The 22,133-nt window shown below is 39.6% G+C and overlaps 1 protein-coding gene across 1 annotated transcript in view; it reads right to left on the reverse strand.

Moving 5' to 3' along the window:
- Nucleotides 1-22,133, reverse strand: part of LOC126203555 (wee1-like protein kinase) — a 98,953-nt gene that overhangs the window by 10,748 nt on the left and 66,072 nt on the right. The window contains exons 6-7 of the mRNA XM_049937877.1: nucleotides 9,127-9,252; nucleotides 3,792-3,919 (exon numbers count right to left, since the gene is read on the reverse strand). Coding sequence (XP_049793834.1) covers nucleotides 3,792-3,919; nucleotides 9,127-9,252 — 254 coding nt within the window. The remainder of the gene's footprint in view (nucleotides 1-3,791; nucleotides 3,920-9,126; nucleotides 9,253-22,133) is intronic.

A 22,133-nucleotide genomic window follows, 5' to 3' on the forward strand; every position in this document is an offset into this window, starting at 1 on the left:
TGTAGGCGTACATACAAGATATCTTTTCTTTGTGAAAGCAAGGACATAGGCTGGTCATTTAGATAAAAAGGTAAAGTTTTTATTAATTTAAACTACAACGGACCTGATAAACGAAAACCAACCACATATACACAGTATCTATTCAGAAATTTATTTATGGAGTAGGAGTTGTCAAGCAGCAATGACTTTCAAATCGTTTTCAAAACTTTCATTACCAGCCAGCATAAATTCTGTAGCACAACTGTAAGAAGAATTAGTGTAAGGGGAATTTTATGAGTAAAGCACATCTGCAATATTTACCCATTTTACCAATGCTGCACTGTTTGAAAGCAAGATGGGTCAAGACAACATTCAGCCAGTGATGTGGGTGAATTCACATGGACATTCTCCTGAATGATTACATTGGAGGCAGTCAGTTCTATACGCAATATACCTTTATTGCACCATGTATATACCTGGCATTAATGGCCAGTTTTGCCCTGTTGCCATTTTCAAATGTCAGCAACTATAATACCAAACACCGCAGAAAAGTAAGACACATAGTAAACATTGTAATGCTTTGCATATAACAATTACTGTTGTACTACTACTACTACTACTATTGCGTCAGTGATGTATGTGGCACACTGAAAACCTGTTTCATAGTAGGTGTTGTGTGCATTATTGCATGCCTGTCATTATTCTTAGTGAAAGGTCCTTCTACTGTTACGCTTTCACACTCTGCAAAATCTCTTGCCTAAGCAAAGCCTTTGACGCTGCATGTTCCCCTGGTTTAGTAACATCTGTATTAATGAATGAGGAAGCAAAAGGACATGTTGAACTGTTAAATGTATTTGATAATGCCCTGTAAGCCAGCTGTTAAGAATATGTTACTTAGATGACATATATATAGCGAAATGTGTTCTTAGAAGCTGTGCGTGATGTGCAAGACCATTTATGTAGACTTTCTAAATTGTGGTTATTTGTGTGTGTGTGTGTGTGTGTGTGTGTGTGTGTGTGTGTGTGTGTGTGTGTGGGGGTGGGTGGCGGGGGGTGGGGGTGCGCACACAAATGGGTGGGTTTGAAGTCCACATACATGGCCTTTCACATCACAAATTGCTTCCAAGCACATATTTTGCTACAAATCATTGAAGTAAAACATTCTTAACAACCGGCTTCTTGGATGTCGTCACATACATTTAGTGGTGCTTCCTAATACATAAATACGGATGTTACAAAACTGCAGGAAAATGTAGCACCCAAAAACTTTGCTTAGGTGTGATTTTTGTGAAGTGTTAAAGTGTAACTACACAGACTGAATAACTACAGACACACAACATTGAGGACACATGACTGCAGGTCCCTCCACCATTATACTTTGACACTTTGCAAAATGTCATATCTACGCATATTCTTTGGGAAATGCATGTTCCTGCAGTTTTGTAACATCTGTGTTCATGTTTATGACGCAGATAGGACACATTGTACCATTAAATGTATTTGACCAAGGCCAGGATGTTTGCTGCTAAAGACACTTACGTGATGTACTGCAAAATGCATGCTTGAAAGCTGTTAGTGATGCGCAAAATCATAGCTTTTAAATACGACATGCATCACTGACAAATGTAAGTAATATAACAAGAATTCCAATATGCAAAGCATAATGATGTTCATCTAATTCATTCAACAAGAAAGAGGAAAGCCTTAAGGTAAACGGATCCTGGCTTCCCGTTCTGCAGCGAACGACCGTCGCAGGTAGCAAGAGGAGAACCGCACCGGAAATGACCGCTGAGAAGCCCTCGGACGTTGGCGCGCCAGGTACATATAGTCTGCGGCCGCGAGCTCGCCTCCAGTTCACCACCGGCAATGGAGGGTGAAGCTTTGACAATGCCAGCCACTCGTGCTGGCGAAACGTCAGAAAAATCATTAGATGAACGTCGGCCGAAGAACCCGAGACAGAAGCCAATAGGCAGTTTGTCAACAAGTGGCCACGAAAGCCTTAACAATTTTGTATAATGATGTTCACCACATATCTTGCCTTTCTACTGAGTTTGTTATTATAATTGCAGACTTTGAAAATGGCAGAAGGCCAAAACTGTCCAGTAATGCCACACATATCATGATGCAATGAAGACATCTCACATGACACAACTGACAATCTATGATGGTTTTCAAAAACAGTTTCATCATTCAGGATTTATGTTGAGGCTATGGAGCCACTCAAGAAGCAACTAATCACATTGACATTGTGAATATGAAGGCCACCTAGCAGATCCACAAGGATAATCAACAGGCAGGGACGGTTATGATGCAATGATGTGACAAAGGAGACATGATGGGTGCCAGCTGTATGGCTTCAAAGCTTTTACCAGTCACTCTGGTTATTCATCATTAAGCCTTTTCCATAATTTGGCAAGTACCCAACAATTAACATAGATTAACCTCCGTGTTGAAAACTTCGGGTCAAGGCAGTCAGGCAGATGCGATATTTCTTGATTTTCAAGAAGCATTTGACTCAGTACCATATGTACACTTATTGTCAAAAATATGATCGTAGTAGGTATCAAGTGAAATTTGTGACAGGATTGAGGACTTTTTGGTAGAAAGGATGCAGCAATTATCTTGCACGGAGACTCATTGTCAGATATAGCAGTAACTTCAGGTGTGCCCATGGGAAATGCATTGGGACCCTCACCGTTCATGTTGTATACTGATGACCTTGCATACAATATTTGTACTAACCACAGATTTTTTGCAGATGATGCAGTTATCTATGCTAAAGTATTGTCTGAAAGAAGCTGCATAGATATTCAGTCAGATCTTGATAAGATTTGAAAGGTGCAAAGATTGGCAAAGTGCTTTAAATGTCCAGAAATTTAAAACTGTGCACTTAACAAAATAAAAGAACATAGTATCCTGTGACTATATCAACGAGTCACAGTTGAAATCTAACAACTCAACTCATACAAATATGTAGGGGCATGTAGGGATATGAAATGGAATGATCACATAGGTTCAGTTGTGGGTATAGCAGGTGATGGACTTCAGTTTATTTGTAGAATACTGGGAAGTGCAATCAGCCTACAAATGAGACAGCTTAAAAATCACTTGTCATACCCATGTTGCTCAAGTACGTGTGACCCTTACCAAATAAGACTAATCGGATATTGAACATATACAGATATGGGCAGCACGAATGGTCACAGGTTTGTCTGACCCATGGGAGTATGTTATCAAGTGGTTTAGGAAACTGAGCTGGCAGACTGAGGTAGGCGTAAACTAACCGGAGAAAGACTATTAACCAATTTTCAAGAACCTGCCTTCAATGACAACTCAAGGAATATACAACAATCTCCGACATATTGCTCACATAGGGATCCTGAGGACAAGATTAGAATAATTACGGCATGCACAGAGGCATTCAGACAATCATTCTTCCTACACTCCTCCGTGAATGGAATGGGAAGAAATCCTAATAACTGGTACAATGGGATGTACCCTCTGCCATGCACTTCACGATGGTTTGCAGAGTATATATGTAGATGAAGTACTACAATTTGACATAATAAAGATGTGTCTAACACCATGCAACTTTGTGCTTACAAGATTGCAATAGTGTGTGGTTTCAGGTCATGTCTTGGTTATGTGGGAGGTAAGAAGAGCATAGACTGCACTAAGAAGTTTCTCACATCCCATTTTGCTACCACTTCACCTGAAATAGCAAGTATAATTTTGTAGAACACACTGTTATCTATATAGTTTGTGCCACAGGATGAACTTCAACTATTTCTCCTTACATGTATCAAATTTACCTTGATAAGTTCATTGAAGTCACGACTCACATTAGGCAAATACTTAATTTTGCCATCTCTAATGTCATGCCATTCCTGACCATTCTTCGGGAGAGGACCAGCACCTCCAGCTTCGTAGACAGTTAAACCTGGAATTAATTTTGAAGAATTATCTAACTGAAGTCAAGAACACAGAGTTGAAGTTTAGTAAGAGACACACAATAGTATGTTAAACATTAATCCTGAGTACATAATTTACCCCCCCCCCCTCCCTTCCCTACACACACACTTTTTTTTTGTCAATGTGACAGATTTGATTCTTAACAGATTATTATGAATTTCACAATTTTTTTCAGAGGATGATTCCTCTCCAACAACAGTTTCACTTACCTAACGTTACAACCTATCTTTCAGAAATTCCTTGCTTCTAACCTGGCCTCATCTTCCTTTCTTATAACCCTCCTTGTTGAGGTCAACACCTCTCCTCTCTTAAGCTAGTGTCAGTGCTGTTTTCTGTTGTGTGTTACTGTGCTCCATGCATCGATCCACTGCAGGTGAGTGGCTGCCTTTCCCTTATTTTATGTACTGCCCCCTCTAGGACTTTTCATTATTATATTATTACCTACAAATATATTTTAGTAAAGAAAAACCTCACAAGATCCGCATTTAAACAACTGTCCAATACCAAAGTACTTATTCAGCATAAGTATTGTACTGCATAAATCAAGAGAAGCTGCGGCTAAACAAATACTGCTCAGGTGAGCTGTTAAACTGCTAGTGCATGTCTTTCAAGCCCTCTCAATGTTCAGTTTTGAATTATTGAGGAAATGTGCTTTGAAGGGAGTAGACTTTAATTTAGAGTGTGGTAAATTACATAGCTGTCAGCATATGTAAATTTTTTTTTCTAAAAATATGGACAACACATGATCATACAATAACTTCTCATCAGTAGTGTTGCTCATTTGGCTGCAATACAATACAGACAAAGGCTAGCTTTAATCCCAGCTGCATGTCAAAATCTACAAAATAATTATTACTACTGCAGTCACTTTTTACCAATCTTTATTAGCATTATACTTTTTGGCAGCATTACGCTACAGTTTGATGAGGATTATTTGCCGACTTTCATGTTGTACAAAAAGATTTTCATTCATTTTAGTACACACCATGGGTGAGTTATATGTTTAAATCATCAATTTCTGTATTTACTTATCTTTTGATGGGAATTAATTTCTCTGGTACATAGAGCATAAGAATGAAAACATCACCAGCACGTAGTACTTTCACATTCAGTCATTTACATTCCAAAGACTTAAATGGTAAGAAACTTACTTCAGTTTCTAAGATCAATGAGAATGAAACCCTTTCTATATAACCATATTTATGTCATGGTACATATTTAAATATTAAGATTATATGGTACTTCGTAGCGTCAAGACAATTTTAAGTTAACTCTTTCAATTAATAAATTAAGCATTTCAATTTGGATGTATTTTTGAACAACTTTATAACTTATCAATTAGTTGCCAGTTATCATGTACCATGCCTTGAAGGAAAATTTACAGTCTTTCGTACAAGTTCATTTGGTAACCCTTCTCCATTTATTATATGGCAAGAATTTGTGATATTCTAGAATGGGTAGACAGTGCCCCTAATATAGGTGGCTACTGTGAATTTAGTATAATTGTTTGTGTGAAACAAATTTGTGTGTTCCTTTTATCTTTTTCAGACATCTCTCCCAGTTTGACCAACAAAGAGGCTTTGCGTGTACACTGTTTTGTAACACATACCAAGACACAAAATGAAATCTGATAGACACAATGAAGCACTTACTAAAAATGATGTAGCACATGCAAAGCTCTCTATATAGGTCAAACCGAAAGAGACTTCCAAAATTGATATAACAAATACAAACAAATGTTGTACAAACAGTTATGCTTAATCATCAATAGCAACACACATTAAGAACACTGGCCACCCATCCTGGGGCATTGTGAATGGTGCTCACATGTTACATAAAATGAACAAGGTGAAATGGACTTCTAGTTCTTCATACAAGTTTTCAATCATGGCACAATACAGGGTAACAGGCTGCTAAATGGTAAGCTAGAAAGTAACAATGTAAATTTCTCCAAATTAGAATGCTTATTTTATTAACAAAGAGTTAACTGAGATAAATAAATAAAATAAAAATTATATGAACATTACTAAATAAAACTGAGAAATACCAAATGATCATTATTTACTGTGCCATGACATAAATATGATTTAAAAAACACCAGTTGTATCTTGATCGATTGTACCATCTAGGCAATTGAAATAAACTTTTCTTAGCCATAAAGAGTCTTTGGAATGTAAAGCTGCTCAGCCATAATGAAAATCTCCACAAAATATTTATTTTAGTTCTTCATTGCGCACTTCAGTAATTCACCGTTGTCGAAGGAACCAAATGTAAAACTTGAAGAATAGCCAATAATGCAGCAAAGATTAAGCATCTTTGCTGCATGACAATAGCAGATACTGCAAGGCAGGGTGGTTTGCAAGTTACTGCTGGGGTACTGGTCAGTCATGTTGTGCTGTCCCTCTTAATACATATTGATAAATCAAGTATCAAACTCTACTAATCTGCAACGTTCTATCAAGTAGGCACGTGAAGTTAATTTTATTTGAAATGGGGAGACAAAGTGACACTTTCCACAGACACTAGGCATCATATGAAAAACAGTATTTGTTGGGCTGACTGACAACAAATTATAAAAATGACACTGCAAATATCTGTTAAAACACCAGAGAAAATGGAGTCAGTTTTTATATACGCTTAGTAACATTAAGTTGGACATGATACTTTGTATCTACACTGTTCTCATTGGTGCAAGTTCTGCTGTCTGTATCATTGTATTCAGTATGTGATGTAGGTATGTTTCTCACTGTGTGCTGCTTCTTTTACATTTCATTCCTTTGAAAATGGAGAAATGTGGAAGGAATATACGAAATAAATATTTTGTAGTCATGACAAGAGGTTCATCTTAAGTACAGAACATTATCACCATGTCTCTAAGCTGGAATATATATCCAAAAGCACAAAGTGGTGATGTGTTTATTATTGTGCTTTGTGCCAAACAAAGCAATTTCCATCAAAAATGTAAGTAAACACATTAAATAAATGACTCTCACATTCAATTCAATTAACGTGTACACACAAAAATAAATCAATCTTTCTGTATGGGATGAAATTTAAGTACATTACCTCCCTGGAACACCCAGAAAATAATTGTCATGCTTTAGACTCATGTAAATGAAACTGTAAGGCACCTGATGATGGCAGCATGCTGCCAAAACATGACCTTCTAATAAATATTAGTAAAAAGAGACCAAAGCAGTAAAAATTTCTTCATACATTTATAACAGTTGCTTACTGTTACCAATTCCATCCAGCACGGATAAATTCAGTATGCTTATCAAAAACAACTCCCTAGTTCTAAAAAGTTTTTATCCTTCAGAAAGAGATACATATTACATGTTGACGTACTTACATTTGTTGTAAATTTATTTCATAAATAACGATGCTTTATTTTCATTTTTCCTGTAAAAAATAACTGTCTTAGAAGCTCTTATTATACTTTTCTAAACATCACATTCATACCTACAATGTTTCCTGAAACCTACAGTGTAGCTTTGTTTTCTGTGCAATTTCCCAACAGTCACCAGGGAACCAATATTCTCAGTGCAAGTAACTGGATGTGAATATCTTTTTGGTACAACTTAGCATGCTTCAAAAAGATTCATCCAACTTCACAGGAGTACATTTTCTTTACAAACGAAGATGGAAACTTTGGGGAGATTTTAGTTTATGAATTGAAACTGAAAGTTTATCCTGACTCTTCTTAAGTTTCTGGTTTACGTGGCTTCCCATTCAGGTCTTTCTGCTGCAACTATCTCATTCATTCGCTACGCAATGGTGAGAAAATGCCAAAAATTTCACTTGTTAACAACATGGCATACTAATGCACTAGTTACTGGTTGTAAGAATTTATTAACGATTAGCTGCCTCAATGATGGACTGGCCGTAAGATGCATGTGTATCTCACAGCACACTACTGGCCTCCAAGGTCAATTTATTTCATTATACATATTATTTCTCTTTCTTTGTTTGTGGTGGTTTTTGAAAGACTCCATGTAACTCCCATCACAACAACTTCGGGTTAGCTGTTATGTCACATCACACAGTGACTGCAGTCACGCTAGACATGATCGTGCAAGTACCTGACCAAGTTTGACATTGTCCTTATGTTTATTATGTGACAAGAAGAGGCCACATTGCACATTTGTGAAAGGCCTATGAAAACTTTGATCCCAAGCATGATAGTATAAAGAACCCCAAGGTTTTATGTGCATGCCTTTAAAGTACCCTTGCAATTCTGATGGTTCTTTTGAAAATAAATGCTGTGTTTCTGTCTACATTCATGAAAATGATACGAGTCTCGTGAAATTCGAAGAATATTTTTGGAACCTCTTGCATTCGAGTGATGTAACTCAGTGCCATCAACAGGGTACTGCTGATATGTCAAAAAGGTGCCCCACACTTGCATACTGGGGTTAGTGGAATACTAAACTCTGTCATACACAACTCTTGATTAAATAAAATGTCAAATAAAGTATCTGGAGAAGCGATTATCTTGTTGATGAGATTTACAAATATTAAAGACACAAACTTTTACAAAACATCTATAGAATTCATAGTTTCTCCTGAGAGTGCTGGATTTCAAAAGCAGTTAGCATTAGTGAAAAAATTTGTCATTACTGAAACATTTGTTATTGTCACTGCAAAATTTGGATGATGCATGCATACCCTGTACTGCACTACTAATACTTAAATTCACTTCGATCTTGTGTGTGTTTTTTTGCGCGCGCGTGCGAGTGTATACCTGTCCTTTTTTACCCCTAAGGTAAGTCTGACTCGTTACCCTCTCCCTTAAAACCCACATCCTTTCGTCTTTCCCTCTCCTTCCCTCTTTCCTGATGAAGCAACCTTGGGTTGTGAAAGCTTGAAATTTGTGTGTGTGTGTGTGTGTGTGTGTGTGTGTGTGTGTGTGTGTGTGTGTGTGTGTGTTTGTGTGGTTTTTATTCTGTCTATCTACCAGCGCTTTCTCGTTCGGTAAGTTACAGCATCTTGTTTTTACCCATTTTCAACACTACTAATACCAAGTGGCAATTATAATTTCTTTCTTTCTCTCCATTTATTACATCCTCAAAATGAATGCTTATATTCATTTCCAGAATCTAAACAGCAAAAAACATTATGCTACACACACACACACACACACACACACACACACACACACACACACACACTCACCTAAAGCGAATATGTCAGCCTTTGCAAGATGGCTGAAATCTTCTTGGAGAATTTCATATGGCAAGTATCTGCAATCACCTTCTTCCACTTGTGGATCAGCAACTGATGTCACATGGCCGAGGTCACCTACAAACAACAACATACAAGCAACTTTGATTCTGCACTTTTTGACATAATTGTAAGGGAAGTAATCCATAGTAAGTTCATATAATACACGACACACAACTTGCGATACAGACTGAGCAATGGAAACTCCAGGTCAGAATATTAACAATATAAGGAAAAGATAGATTTTTACTTACTGTAAAGATGACACACTGAATTGCAGATAGGCAAAATGAGAGGACACCTACACATTAGCTTTCAGCCAATGCCTTCTTCAGCAAATGAAATGCACATTCAGTCATGTGAGCAAGCATGCCTCACATACACACGACTGCAATCTCCGGCTGCTCAGACCAGAATGCAACTGTCGCACAGAATGGAAGCAGCAGCCTGGAGGGGTAGCTGCATACAGGTGGGGGGGAGGGGGAGACGGGAGAAGAGCACTGTCTGGCCCGAACATGCAACGACTAGACTGTCAACAGCTGTAGTGTTGGGAGGCTGCAGGACAGAGAGCTGGGGTGGGGCAACTCCCCATTACATTATTCCACTTAAGCAATGAAGAGGTTTACAGCTGCCCTACTTCCACTAGAACACATCTTGTGACTGCCTATAAGGGCACTTTTATCATACCTTTTATATAAAAAAAAGTGTGATCCTAGCTTTTACAAAAGATTTGTGAAGGGACATTGACAGTGTAATATGGGCCCAGCATTTACAAATGAGCTTTTGTAATGCTAACAATTAACTAAAAAAATGAGACTGAAGGAAACATATTAACTGGCATTTTATTTTATCTGGAGGGACAAAGCTTTCTATATTATGAATTGTAGAGCCTTGGAAATTATAAATGAAGAGTCAACAATGTGGTAATTAACATGTGAAATGTAACGGATCGGACAGCCCCCACATACAAGGAATTCTCCAATTGTGAGAAAGATAAAGCTTCCCAACACCTGGAAGCTGGTCTGAACACAATAATGCTTTATGAGGCACGGTACCATTGGAGGTAGGCTGACACTGCCTTCCTCCGATCTACTAGTATAGTTTAACACAGATTCTGGATTTTAACATCTTAGTTGACATTTTAGCATCATCTGCCATAATCAGCAGTAGTGCGCAGTAGATTTAGTAGTCCTTCCCAGCATACCGATACTTATCAAACAAAACAAAAAAGGCAAATTTTTTATAACCCCAATTTACATTCCACCTAGCAATGACAGGTAAATGTTTATAAAATTTTATTTCAATATTTTTTGGTTTTAATTTAGTTCCAAATATTGTCAAAATTTTGTTTATTTTCTGTTTCATTTAGAGCTTATGAGAGCATGGCAACATGATATCCTCCTCTGTGGATACAGCACTTTGCAGTGCAGGACAATGTGCTGTTTTAGCTAACTACTAATAACTGCGAGAAGATGGGATCCTCACTGTCAAGAGCCTGTAATTGATGTAATGAAAATGTTTAGTATCCTTTACGAGTTGATCGCCAGCAGATGTGGTTGGTACTGCACACGGCAGCCTCAAAAGATTTTAACCACATATCTAACAGACACTGAACTTCAATCTGAGAAGATCTATTAGAGAAAAATGGGAATGACATAAATGAAAATAACAAATGTGATGACTGAAAATATATTCTCAGATACTGCTGAGTTTTAAGTATATCATCATCAAACAATAGTCTCACTGACATACTACTTCAGATAGGCCCAACAAAAAGACTGTCACAAATATAGCTTTCAGCTGGTAAGGCCTTGGTCAAAATTAGACACACACACACACACACACACACACACACACACACACACACACAAAACTGCAGTCTCAGGCAAGGCAACTGAGGTCACACAGCAGTGTGGCCTCAGTTGCCTGAGACTGCAGTCATGTTGCGTGCTGTGTATGTGTGTGTTTGTCGCCAAATTTTGACGAAGGTCTTACTGGCCAAAAGCTTTATTGGTGACAGTCTTTTTGTCGTGCCTATCTGTGACTCAGCATCTCCACTATATGGCGAGTAACAACTTTCTTTTTCACAGTATTGTTATATTCCATCCCGACTTTTCCATTGTTTGACCTAATACTTCGATGTTTTTTCCAACAATTACAATTAATTAACTCTGTTCTCTATTGAGTATTGTCTGCAGAACATTTATATTTACAAGAAGAGTACCGTATTTACTTGAATCCAAGCCGCACTTTTTTCCGGTTTTTGTAATCCAAAAAACCGCCTGCGGCTTAAGAATCGAATGCAAAGTAAGCGGAAGTTCTGAAAAATGTTGGTAGTTGCCGCCACAACTAACTTCTGCCGTCGAATATATGTAGCGCTACACAGGCGTGCTTTGCAGGCCCAAAGATAAATACTGGCGCCAAAACCTCTGCGTCAGTCAATGAATAAAAAAAGGTGGAAGACGAGCTTTTTTTCTCTGCCCCGAGTTTCGACCACTGTATTTTCATACATTATCCAACGAAGTAAATACAAATTCCGTATTGTTCATCTTCGAATGTAGCAGCATTTTGATGTACTACAAAAATCCGACTGGCAAGACTGTTTGGGATGTTTGTCAATAGGGCCAACTCTACATTCTGAATTTTTTCCTACCTGTGAGAAGACGCGGTTGTTAATAGGAACTTTTATGAATTGTGAATCACATGCAGTATTCTCCTCACCATAAGAATAATATGAATATAAAGATTTTGCATGTATTCTTTCGTGGTTGCAGTTATCTCATTTAAATCCTGTCTGCCTAATAAACTACGAAACTAGAGTGAGACAACAGTAAACGCGAAACAATATACATATCATGTCATGTTTATATTCGTATTATCCTTATGCCAAATAGTGATACAGTCAGCACGGCAATTGACTAGATTTTTAAATCTAAGATGACTAATTTCTGTGCAGAATGTAATGTACTAAAGAGGCGCCTGCAAAGATTTTCAAACGGAGAAAAATTTTCGCCAAACTCTCGTTCAGAACACCTTCTATCATACGCAGTCTATTATTTGGTTCTTGTTGATCATTATCAAAGAAACACCAGTGTGAGTCACAACAAATAGCAGTCCCTTGCCATTGTTTCGCTAATGAGACGATTCCTCTCTCTCTCTTTTTTTAAACTGTAAGTGCGGTAGCGTGCACAAAAGCAAGCCATGCCGCGAGCGGCGAAAAGCCGTAAACACTCATTATCAGAATGCATTTTCAGCTTAGAGTGACGTAAACACCTATAACAAAGAGAACGGCACTTATCAGATCAAAGAAAAAAAGCAATCAATCCAAACCAGATGAAGCACGTGAAAAAGGAAGGGTACCCATATAAATACGGACGGAGCGACTGACACATAGCAATGGCTACCTGGTAAAGCTCAACTGCTAAGCTTACAACTCGAACCAAACTACTATAGCTGTATCGTCATTCATTCGACCTAAACTGTGTCTCGTATTACAATGGACCAACTTTGTTTTGATTTGGAGGTGCGGCCTAAAACTTTTCTCTCCCCTTGAATTTCGAGTCTCAAATTTAAGGTGCGGCTTAGATTCGGGAAAATTTTTTTTTTCCTCGATTTCGAGTCTCATTTTTCATGTGCGGCTTAGATTTGAGTAAATACGGTACATTAAAGCACTAAGAGAACTTTTATTTTGTATGAATATAAAAAGATAATAAAAATACTATGAAATAGTTCCTGATATTTGGTGTTTCATAGTTTCTTAGAAGTTCGATGCTAATGAATTAATAAATTGCGTTATTTACAGATGTTGTTGGGGCGAACTAATGTTGTAATTGATAATGTTAGAGACAGTCATCGCTTGGTGTGAAATAGTTTACTTTATGATCAGTTTCAATAGCAACTACCTGTCATCCTCAAATTTTCAGACCTACAATGTACAGATACAATAATGATAATGTAGTAGTCTGCATGACTGTACAACAATTATACACGAGTCTGACTGACATAAGGAGGACAGGTCCCAACTACAATAATACAGCCCACACTGGGTTATCAAATATATATAACTCGCTAAATAAAATATCTGTAACACTAGTAAGCAGTATAGGAACAAAAACAGGTACATTAATATACGTGATCCACTAACGACAACTCGGGAAGCGTGTGCTGATGCACTTCAGAGTCCACGGTAAGTCGTTTCAAGTCGGGTTGTCAGGTGGTGCCACTGCACTAAGGCAAACAATGTGTACACGATTTGTTCGAAGATTGTACAAACTATCTATTCACCAGAAAAAATTTAAATCATATTACATAACAAAACTATAGACAGGAATATAGATCCAACTAGACAATAAACATTGACACAGCTCATAGCATACAACAAGTACATAACCAGAGTCAAATAGTTGCAGGTATCTATGATTACCGAGTACCCAGATGTAGGTAATGGTAGGCTCATACCTCGAACAAGAGAGGTTATTACATTATGCAACTGACAGCCAGTAAACGGAAGTATATACACACAGCTTAGCACAGAGTACTTCCTTAGATATAGCAGAGGCACGTAACGTAGTATAACAGTTATGAAGTGTGAGCTAACAAAGCAACTGGATACAATTGGATTCATAAGAAAAAATTGTAAGCAGTGAATGAATCCAATCTTATGAAGTTGGACAGTTAGTTTAATATAATGGATAGATAAAAGCTCTACTCACCAAGTGGTGGCAGGGGAACAAGATGCACAAAAGGATTTAACTGAAGGGGGTACAGTTCAGAAAAGTCCCGTGGAACCCCAGGTCAAGGGAGACTTACTGGACGGGATGAGAAAAAATGACTTCTTTCCTTCTCATCCTATCAGGTAGGTCTCCCTTGACCCGGGGTTCTGGGTGATTTTTCTGAACTGAACCACTTTCGCTCGACTCTCCAGTCCTTTCCCTTCACCAGGGCTGCCACAAGTTTACTCAAGTGAAATTCCTTGATTTCGAGACAAGTTTTAGCATTTTTCCATGAGAAATTTTCAAATCTGAAGTGTAAGTAAAGACTTAAGTTGACAAAAAATGTAAGGATTTCTGTATTTCTCCCCCACACGAGAAAAATTTTTAAGCACTAGCATCAAAATCTTTCTTCACTTAAAACTTCCGGCCCGATAAGCCGTGAATGATGTATAAAACTCAACCCCGACATTTCCTCTCTGACTGTGGGAGGCATCCTCCGAGGTAAAGCAACAAACTGGAAAGAGAACTCGAGTAAACGCTGATTCTATAAGCGGCATAGAAAGCGCCACTGTCCAACACGTGGTGTCGGCTATGAAACTGTCTCTGGAAATCCCAACACACTCAACTGAAAATAATCGACCGTAACGCTTCCGGTGCAATGCTGACATCCAAATTTTAACTAGTTTAACACCATCTTTCCTGTTAAAATTATTATGGTGTTTATCAATCTCAATAGCCTCTCTATACATGCGCACATAATAATGCTATTTTATGCATAGCGGATATTTTTTCCTACCGCTATTGTGTAACTATTCCGACACTGCCTCACCACAACTTACTTTCAATACAATAGTAACTTTTATGGCTATGGGCAGTCCTCTTAGTCCTGCTGAGGCTAACTTGTTTACGGAGACTTCTGAACAACGGGTGTTGCAGAGTGCCGGTAAGAGACCAGCCAGATGGTATCGCTATATTGATGACACATTCGTAGTATGGACACACGGAGCAGAGGAGTTGGATGCCTTCCTGAATCATCTAAACAGCATTAATCCAAAAATCAAATTTACTATGGAGACAGAGTAATAAGCAACTGAATTTCCTGGATGTGTCTGTGATTAAACGACGGGATGGAACGTTGGGCCATAAGGTGTATAGAAAGGCCACGCATACTGATCGTTATCTGCATAAAGATTCAAACCATCACCTTAGACAAAAAAGGGGTGTAATAAAAACTTTGGTAGACAGGGCGCACAAAATTTGTGAACCTGTTTATTTAAAAGATGAGATTGAACATCTACCGTCAGCTTTTGTCAAGAACGGCTATTCTAGCAAGGATATAGATCGAGCACTTCGCTCGAGTCTGAGAATCAGGAGCAACGACGAACAACAGTCGCCCAAAGGCACGGGTTTTCTTCTGGTTATTAGTAAGGTCACAGATCGCATTGGGATAGTGTCAAGCAAGTATGGGGTGGAAACCATTTTCAAACCAACCAGGAAAATAAAATAATATTTAAGATCTGCAAAAGATGCACGACACCCTTTGGCTACATCGGGGGTATATAAAATTCCTTATAGTTGTGGACAGGTGTATAGCGGTACCACAAAGAGAAGCGTGAACATGTCTTGTTTAACATAAGAGGAATTGCCGCCTGGGTCACATCACCCGTAGCAGAACACGTTTACCAGGAAGGTAATCATGAAATAAAATTCAGCGAGACGAGTGTCACATCTAAAACCTCACTGTTATTATGCACGCATGTTTAGAGAGGCTATAAGATTGATAAACACCACAATAATTTTAACAGGAAAGACGAAGGTGTTAAAATGGATAAAATTTGGATGTCGGCATTGCACTGGAAGCATGACGGTCAATTGCTTTCAATCGAGAATGTCGGCATTACCAGAGACAGTCTCATAGTCAAAGCCACGTGATGGACAGTGGCACCTTAGGTACTGCCTTTAGAATCAGTGTTTCCTCAAGTTCTCTTTGCAGTTCGTTGCTTTACCTCCGAGGATGTTGAGCAATGCAAGGTGAGTGACATGGGCGTGCATTTAATGGTTCAAATTCACTGAGTAGAGCAAACTTGTAAGAAAATTTGACGGGAGCGACAAAAAAATGTCGTAAATGACAGGAAAACGTTAATTCTGGGTATATAAAAGTGGGGTTATACTGTATGGAGAAATGTGGTGCCAATGTGACATCATTAGTCCCACTTTACACTTCACATGAACTTCTGAGCTCTAGCATGTGTTGACACCTTGCTGTTTGAAGTATAGTCAAGCCCGAGGGTGGCGTCACACAGCACCATGCTTTCGCACCATTACAGATGAAGGTTGTAGGCACTGAACCAAATTTCATATTTATGCATGACAACAGGAGACAATTATGGGTTTTGACATGAGATCCTCAATTTTGTTTTGCAGGGTGCACTAAAGCACTTCACACTGCACAACGGAGCCAGATGAGCTGTATTTATGGTAGAGCATTTTTATTTATTTATTTGTGACATTGTGTATCACATGATGACTAAGTTTGGCTTAAGATGAACTTTTTCTAAGAAAGGGCTAGTGACTTAGAAACTAGGAAAGTGTTATTGAAGTATTAGGATTGTATGGCAGCGAGAACTAGGAAAACGTATGAAATATTAAGAGTTATTCGCACTATAATCAAACTTTAGTCTGGATCACAATTGTTTTTAACATTTGCTAATCCTTATACTTCTGAAAGTTTTAAAATATGACGCATTTATTGTAAGGGCAGTCGTCATTGTACATCAGCACTGTCTGTAACAAATTGCACTAAGAAATTGTATAACAAATGCCTTCTATGACAGGTCTTCTGTACTTTAAATCTGAAAAGTAGAAGATAGGGACTACATATGTCTTAAGTTAGTGTGACTGGATTAGCAAAATCTAGAATTTTTCTGAATGCGAGAGCATGCATGTGTTGCATATTAGATCAGCACATATGGTAGTGCCATCAGGTGGAGAGGCTTTCCTCACACCATTATGAGTGCATTCCAACCAGTTTGCACTAATGCTTCATGAAAGTAACTTTAATGAGGTACTTTGAATCAATATGTTCTAGATAGGTCGGTAGGTAGCTAGGATGGTTGCTTGGTTGGTTTGGCACCAAACAGCAAAGTAATCAGTTCCTTGACCCGTTGTTGTTGTTGTGGTCTTCAGTCCTGAGACTGGTTTGATGCAGCCCTCCATGCTACTCTATCCTGTGCAAGCTTCTTCATCTCCCAGTACTTACTGCAATCTACATCCTTCTGAATCTGTTTAGTGTATTCATCTCTTGGTCGCCCTCTACGATTTTTACCCTCCACGCTGCCTTCCAATGCTACATTTGTGATCCCTTGATGCCTCAGAACATGTCCTACCAACTGGACCATTCTTCTTGTCAAGTTGTGCCACAAACTCCTCTTCTCCCCAATCCTATTCAATACCTCCTCATTAGTTATGTGATCTACCCATCTAATCTTCAGCATTCTTCTGTAGCACCACATTTCGAAAGCTTCTATTCTCTTCTTGTCCAAACTGTTTATCGTCCATGTTTCACTTCCATACATGGCTACACTCCATACAAATACTTTCAGAAACGACTTCCTGACACTTAAATCTATACTTGATGTTAACAAATTTCTCTTCTTCAGAAACGCTTTCCTTGCCATTGCCAGTCTATATTTTATATCCTCTCTACTTCGACCATCATCAGTTATTTTGCTCCCCAAATAGCAAAACTCCTTTACTACTTTAAGTGTCTCATTTCCTAATCTAATTCCCTCAACATCACCCGACTTAATTCGACTACATTCCATTATCCTCGTTTTGGTTTTGTTGATGTTAATCTTATATCCTCCTTTCAAGACCCTGACCATTCCGTTCAACTGCTCTTCCAAGTCCTTTGCTGTCTTTGACAGAATTACAATGTCATCGGCAAACCTCAAAGTTTTTATTTCTTCTGCATGGATTTTAATACCTACTCCGAATTTTTCTTTTGTTTCCTTTACTGCTGGCTCAATATACAGATTGAATAACATCGGGGGTAGGGTTCAACCCTGCCTCACTCCCTTCCCAAACTCTGCTCCCCTTTCATGCTCCTCGACTCTTATAACTGCCATCTGGTTTCTGTACAAATTGTAAATAGCCTTTCGCTCCCTGTATTTTACCCCTGCCACCTTTAGAATTTGAAAGAGAGTATTCCAGTCAACATTGTCAAAAGCTTTCTCTAAGTCTACAAATGCTAGAAATGTAGGTTTGCCTTTACTTAATCTAGCTTCTAAGATAAGTCGCAGGGTTAGTATTGCCTCACGTGTTCCAATATTTCTAAGAAATCCAAACTGACCTTTCCCGAGATCGGCTTCCACCAGTTTTTCCATTCATCTGTAAAGAATTCGTGTTAGTATTTTGCAGCAGTGAATTATTAAACTGAAAGTTCAGTAATTTTCACATGTGTCAACACCTGCTTTCTTTGGGATTGGAATTATTATATTCTTCTTGAAGTCTGAGGGTATTTCTCCTGTCTCATACATTTTGCTCACCAGATGGTAGAGTTTTGTCAGGACTGGGTCACCCAAGGCCGTCAGTAGTTCCAATGGAATGTTGTCTACTCCCAGGGCCTAGTTTCGACTCAGGTCTTTCAGTGCTCTGTCAAACTCTTCACGCAATATCATATCTCCCATTTCATCTTCATCTACATCCTCTTCCATTTCCATAATCTTGTCCTCAAGTACATTGCCCCTGTATAGACCCTCTATATACTCCCTTCCACCTTTCTGCTTTCCCTTCTTTGCTAAGAACTGGGCTTCCATCTGATCTCTTGATATTCATACAAGTGGCTCTGTTTTATCCAAAGGTCTCTTAATTTTCCTGTAGGCAGTATCTATCTTGCCCCTAGTGAGATAAGCCTCTACATCCTTACATTTGTCCTCTAGCCATCCCTGCTTAGCCATTTTGCACTTCCTATCGATCTCATTTTTGAGACGTTTGTATTCCTTTTTGCCTGCTTCATTTACTGCATTTTTATATTTTCTCCTTTCATCAATTAAATTCAATATTTCAAAATGATTAATGGAAAATCTCATATAAAGATGTGAAGCAAATACTAACAAAGGGATAGAGGGGCTGGCCAGTACTTACCTCAGCTCAGTACAGCCGATAGATACACAAAAAACAGAACCGAAAATTTACGTTCCTAGCTTTCGGAACAAATGTTCCTTCATCAGGGAGAAGAGAGGGGAAAGAAAGGGAAGAAGGGAAAGTGGATTCAGTTACTCACAACCCAGGTTATGAAGCAACAGGGAAAGGAAAACAGGGAGGGTAGCAAGGATGCAGGCATGGTTGTCAGAGGGAAGCCAAAGATATTCTACTGTAAGTACTATGCCAGCTTCAAACCAAAGAGGATGCATACAGAAGTAAAGAGGTATATAGTATAAAGATAAACACAACTATGTAGGATGAAAAAATGCGTGAATGGCTTAAGAGGAAAGGGAAAGAAGAGAAGACTGAAGAGTAAATGGGAGAGAGGTTGTTTAACGTACGTTCAGTCCAGGGGGATGGCGGGATGAAAGGATGTGTTGGAGTGCAAGTTCCCATGTCCGCAGTTCAGAGGGACTGGTGTTGGGTGGGAGAAGCCAAATGGCTCATACGGTGTAGCGGGTTCCTAGGTCCCTAGAATTATGCTGGAGGGCGTGCTCTGCTACTGGGTATTGGACATCTCCTAGGCGGACAGTTCGTCTGTGTCCATTCATGTGCTCAGCCAGTTTAGTTGTCATACCGATGTAAAAGGCTGTGCAGTGCAGGCATGTCGGCTGATAAATGACGTGTAGTTTCACACGTGGCCCTGCCTTGAATTGTGTATGTTTTACCAGTAGCAGGGCTGGAGTAGGTGGTTGTGGGGGGATGCATGGGGCAGGTTTTGCAGCGGGGTCGGTTACAGGGGTAGGAACCTCTGGGTAGAGAAGGTAGTCTGGGAGTATTGTAGGGTTTAACAAGGATGTTACGGAGGTTAGGGGGGCGACGAAAGTCAACTCTGGGTGGTGTGGGGAGAATTTTGTCAAGGGATGATCTCATTTCAGGGGTTGACTTGAGAAAGTCATATCCCTGGCGGAGTAATTTGTTGATGTATTCGAGGCCAGGATAATATTGGGTGACAAGGGGAATGCTTCTGTGTGGTCTGGGGATAGGAACATTGTTGTTGGATGGGGAGGAATGTATTGCTCGGGAGATCTGTTTGTGGACAAGGTCTGCAGGATAGTTGCAGGAGAGGAAAGCACTGGTCAGGTTATTGCTGTAATTGTTGAGGGATTCGTCACTGGAGCAGATACGTTTGCCACGAATACCTAGGCTGTAGGGAAGGGAGCGTTTGATGTGGAATGGATGGCAGCTATCAAAGTGAAGGTACTGTTGTTTGTTTGTGGGTTTGATATGGACAGAGGTGTGGATGTGAGCTTCAACAAGATGAAGGTCAACATCCACGAATGTGGCTTGGGTTTTGGAGAAGGTCAGGTGAAATTCAGATTCGAAAAGGAGTTGAGGTTATGGAGGAAATTAAGGAGTGTTTCTTCACCTTGAGACCAGACCACAAAGATGTCATCTATAAACCTATACCAGGCCAGGGGAAGCAGCTGTTGGGTCTTCAGGAAAGCCTCCTCCATGCGGCCCATGAAGAGGTTGGCATAGGACGGAGCCATCCTGGTTCCCATGGCCGTTCCCCTGATTTGTTTGTAGGTCTGGCCTTCAAAAGTGAAGTAATTATGGGTGAGGATGAAGTTTGTCGCAGAGTGATGTACTTCTCGCAAGTGAGAGACTGTTTGTTTACTCTTAGGACAATGTATCTTTGACTTGTTATACTGTACAATGTATCTTTGACTTGTTAGATTGGATGTTCTGTGACTAGGGAATAAAGGGTTAGACTGCAAATCGCTGCTCTACTGTGATTCACGACACAAGAGTTTTTGGTGCCGAAACCCGGGAGACAGACTTTGCCCGAGACAATTCCACGATTGTCGTAGTGAACAGAATTCTGGACGCACGTCACGCGGCAATACTACGACGGGGTTTACTGCAGCGATTTGTTACACCACGCAACAAGCTCTTCGACGACAACCGCCATCATACACAGCTAAGTTCAACTGAATTATCACGCAACATGTTTTGTAGTGCCATTTGTAAAGGCAACTGATTACATTATTGCCGCTGTGTACTGCTATTGTAGCTGTTCGATTAGCGCTTTAACGAATTATCAGATCCTACGCTACGCCTGTAGATTGTTTTTGACTAGTGCTGCCATCTAGCGACCATCAATTGAACTACTTCGACTAGCGATCCAAAGATAACGCCTTACTAGGACCAGCTGATCGCTAGCCGACACTGCTTTAAACTTTCGAGTAATCTGACGGAATGGACGTGCCAGACCACAAACCAGAAGCGCAATTACACTCTCTAAAGAGAAAACGTACGAGAGAAAGAGCAAACATTACGCGACTCGTGGCGGAAGTTGCAAGGTTGCCCGACACATCGGAAATCGCGGATTATAAATATTACAATGACAGATTGGGAAGCGTTCTGGACCGCCTCGTTAAATTAGATGGAGATATTCACGAGTTGTTAGACGATGGCGAATACGAAGAAGATGTTCCTAAATGTGAAGATTATATAGACACCGCGAAACTCACAATTTCCCGATTGTCTCACGAAATAGAGAAACAGCTTGCGAAATCGGTAGCAGACATAAAGATTCCCGACAATCCGCCGGCACAATCTGTAACAATGAGTGTTCCCACAGCTTCAGTAAAACTTCCGCCGATCAAACTTGAGCCTTTTTCAGGCGATATTGAGACATGGGCGCGATTCTGGGAGCAGTTTGAGCAGTCGGTTGACAAAGATCCGACGGTAACTACAATCAATAAACACATTTTTCTTCGCGGCTATCTCTCGGGAGAACCAAAGCATTTAGTGGACGGTATTGCGGTGACGGCCGAGACGTACGCAGAAACGAAGAGGATTCTCCGAGCGCGTTATGGCAACAAGGATCGAATAATTCAAGCCCACTTAGATTATCTCGAAGCCATAAGACCAATTAAGCTGTCCACCCCAGAGGAACTTAATTCAACATTCATTGAATGCCAGCGACGTATTCAAGCTCTCCGGGCACTTGGGGAAGACGTGAACGGATACGGTCGAGTCCTAGCGCCGAAAATTTTACGCGCTTTTCCGGATGACATATGCCGCCGCTGGATA

The sequence above is a fragment of the Schistocerca nitens genome, chromosome 9 (assembly GCF_023898315.1).
Source record: "Schistocerca nitens isolate TAMUIC-IGC-003100 chromosome 9, iqSchNite1.1, whole genome shotgun sequence".
NCBI lineage: Eukaryota > Metazoa > Arthropoda > Insecta > Orthoptera > Acrididae > Schistocerca > Schistocerca nitens.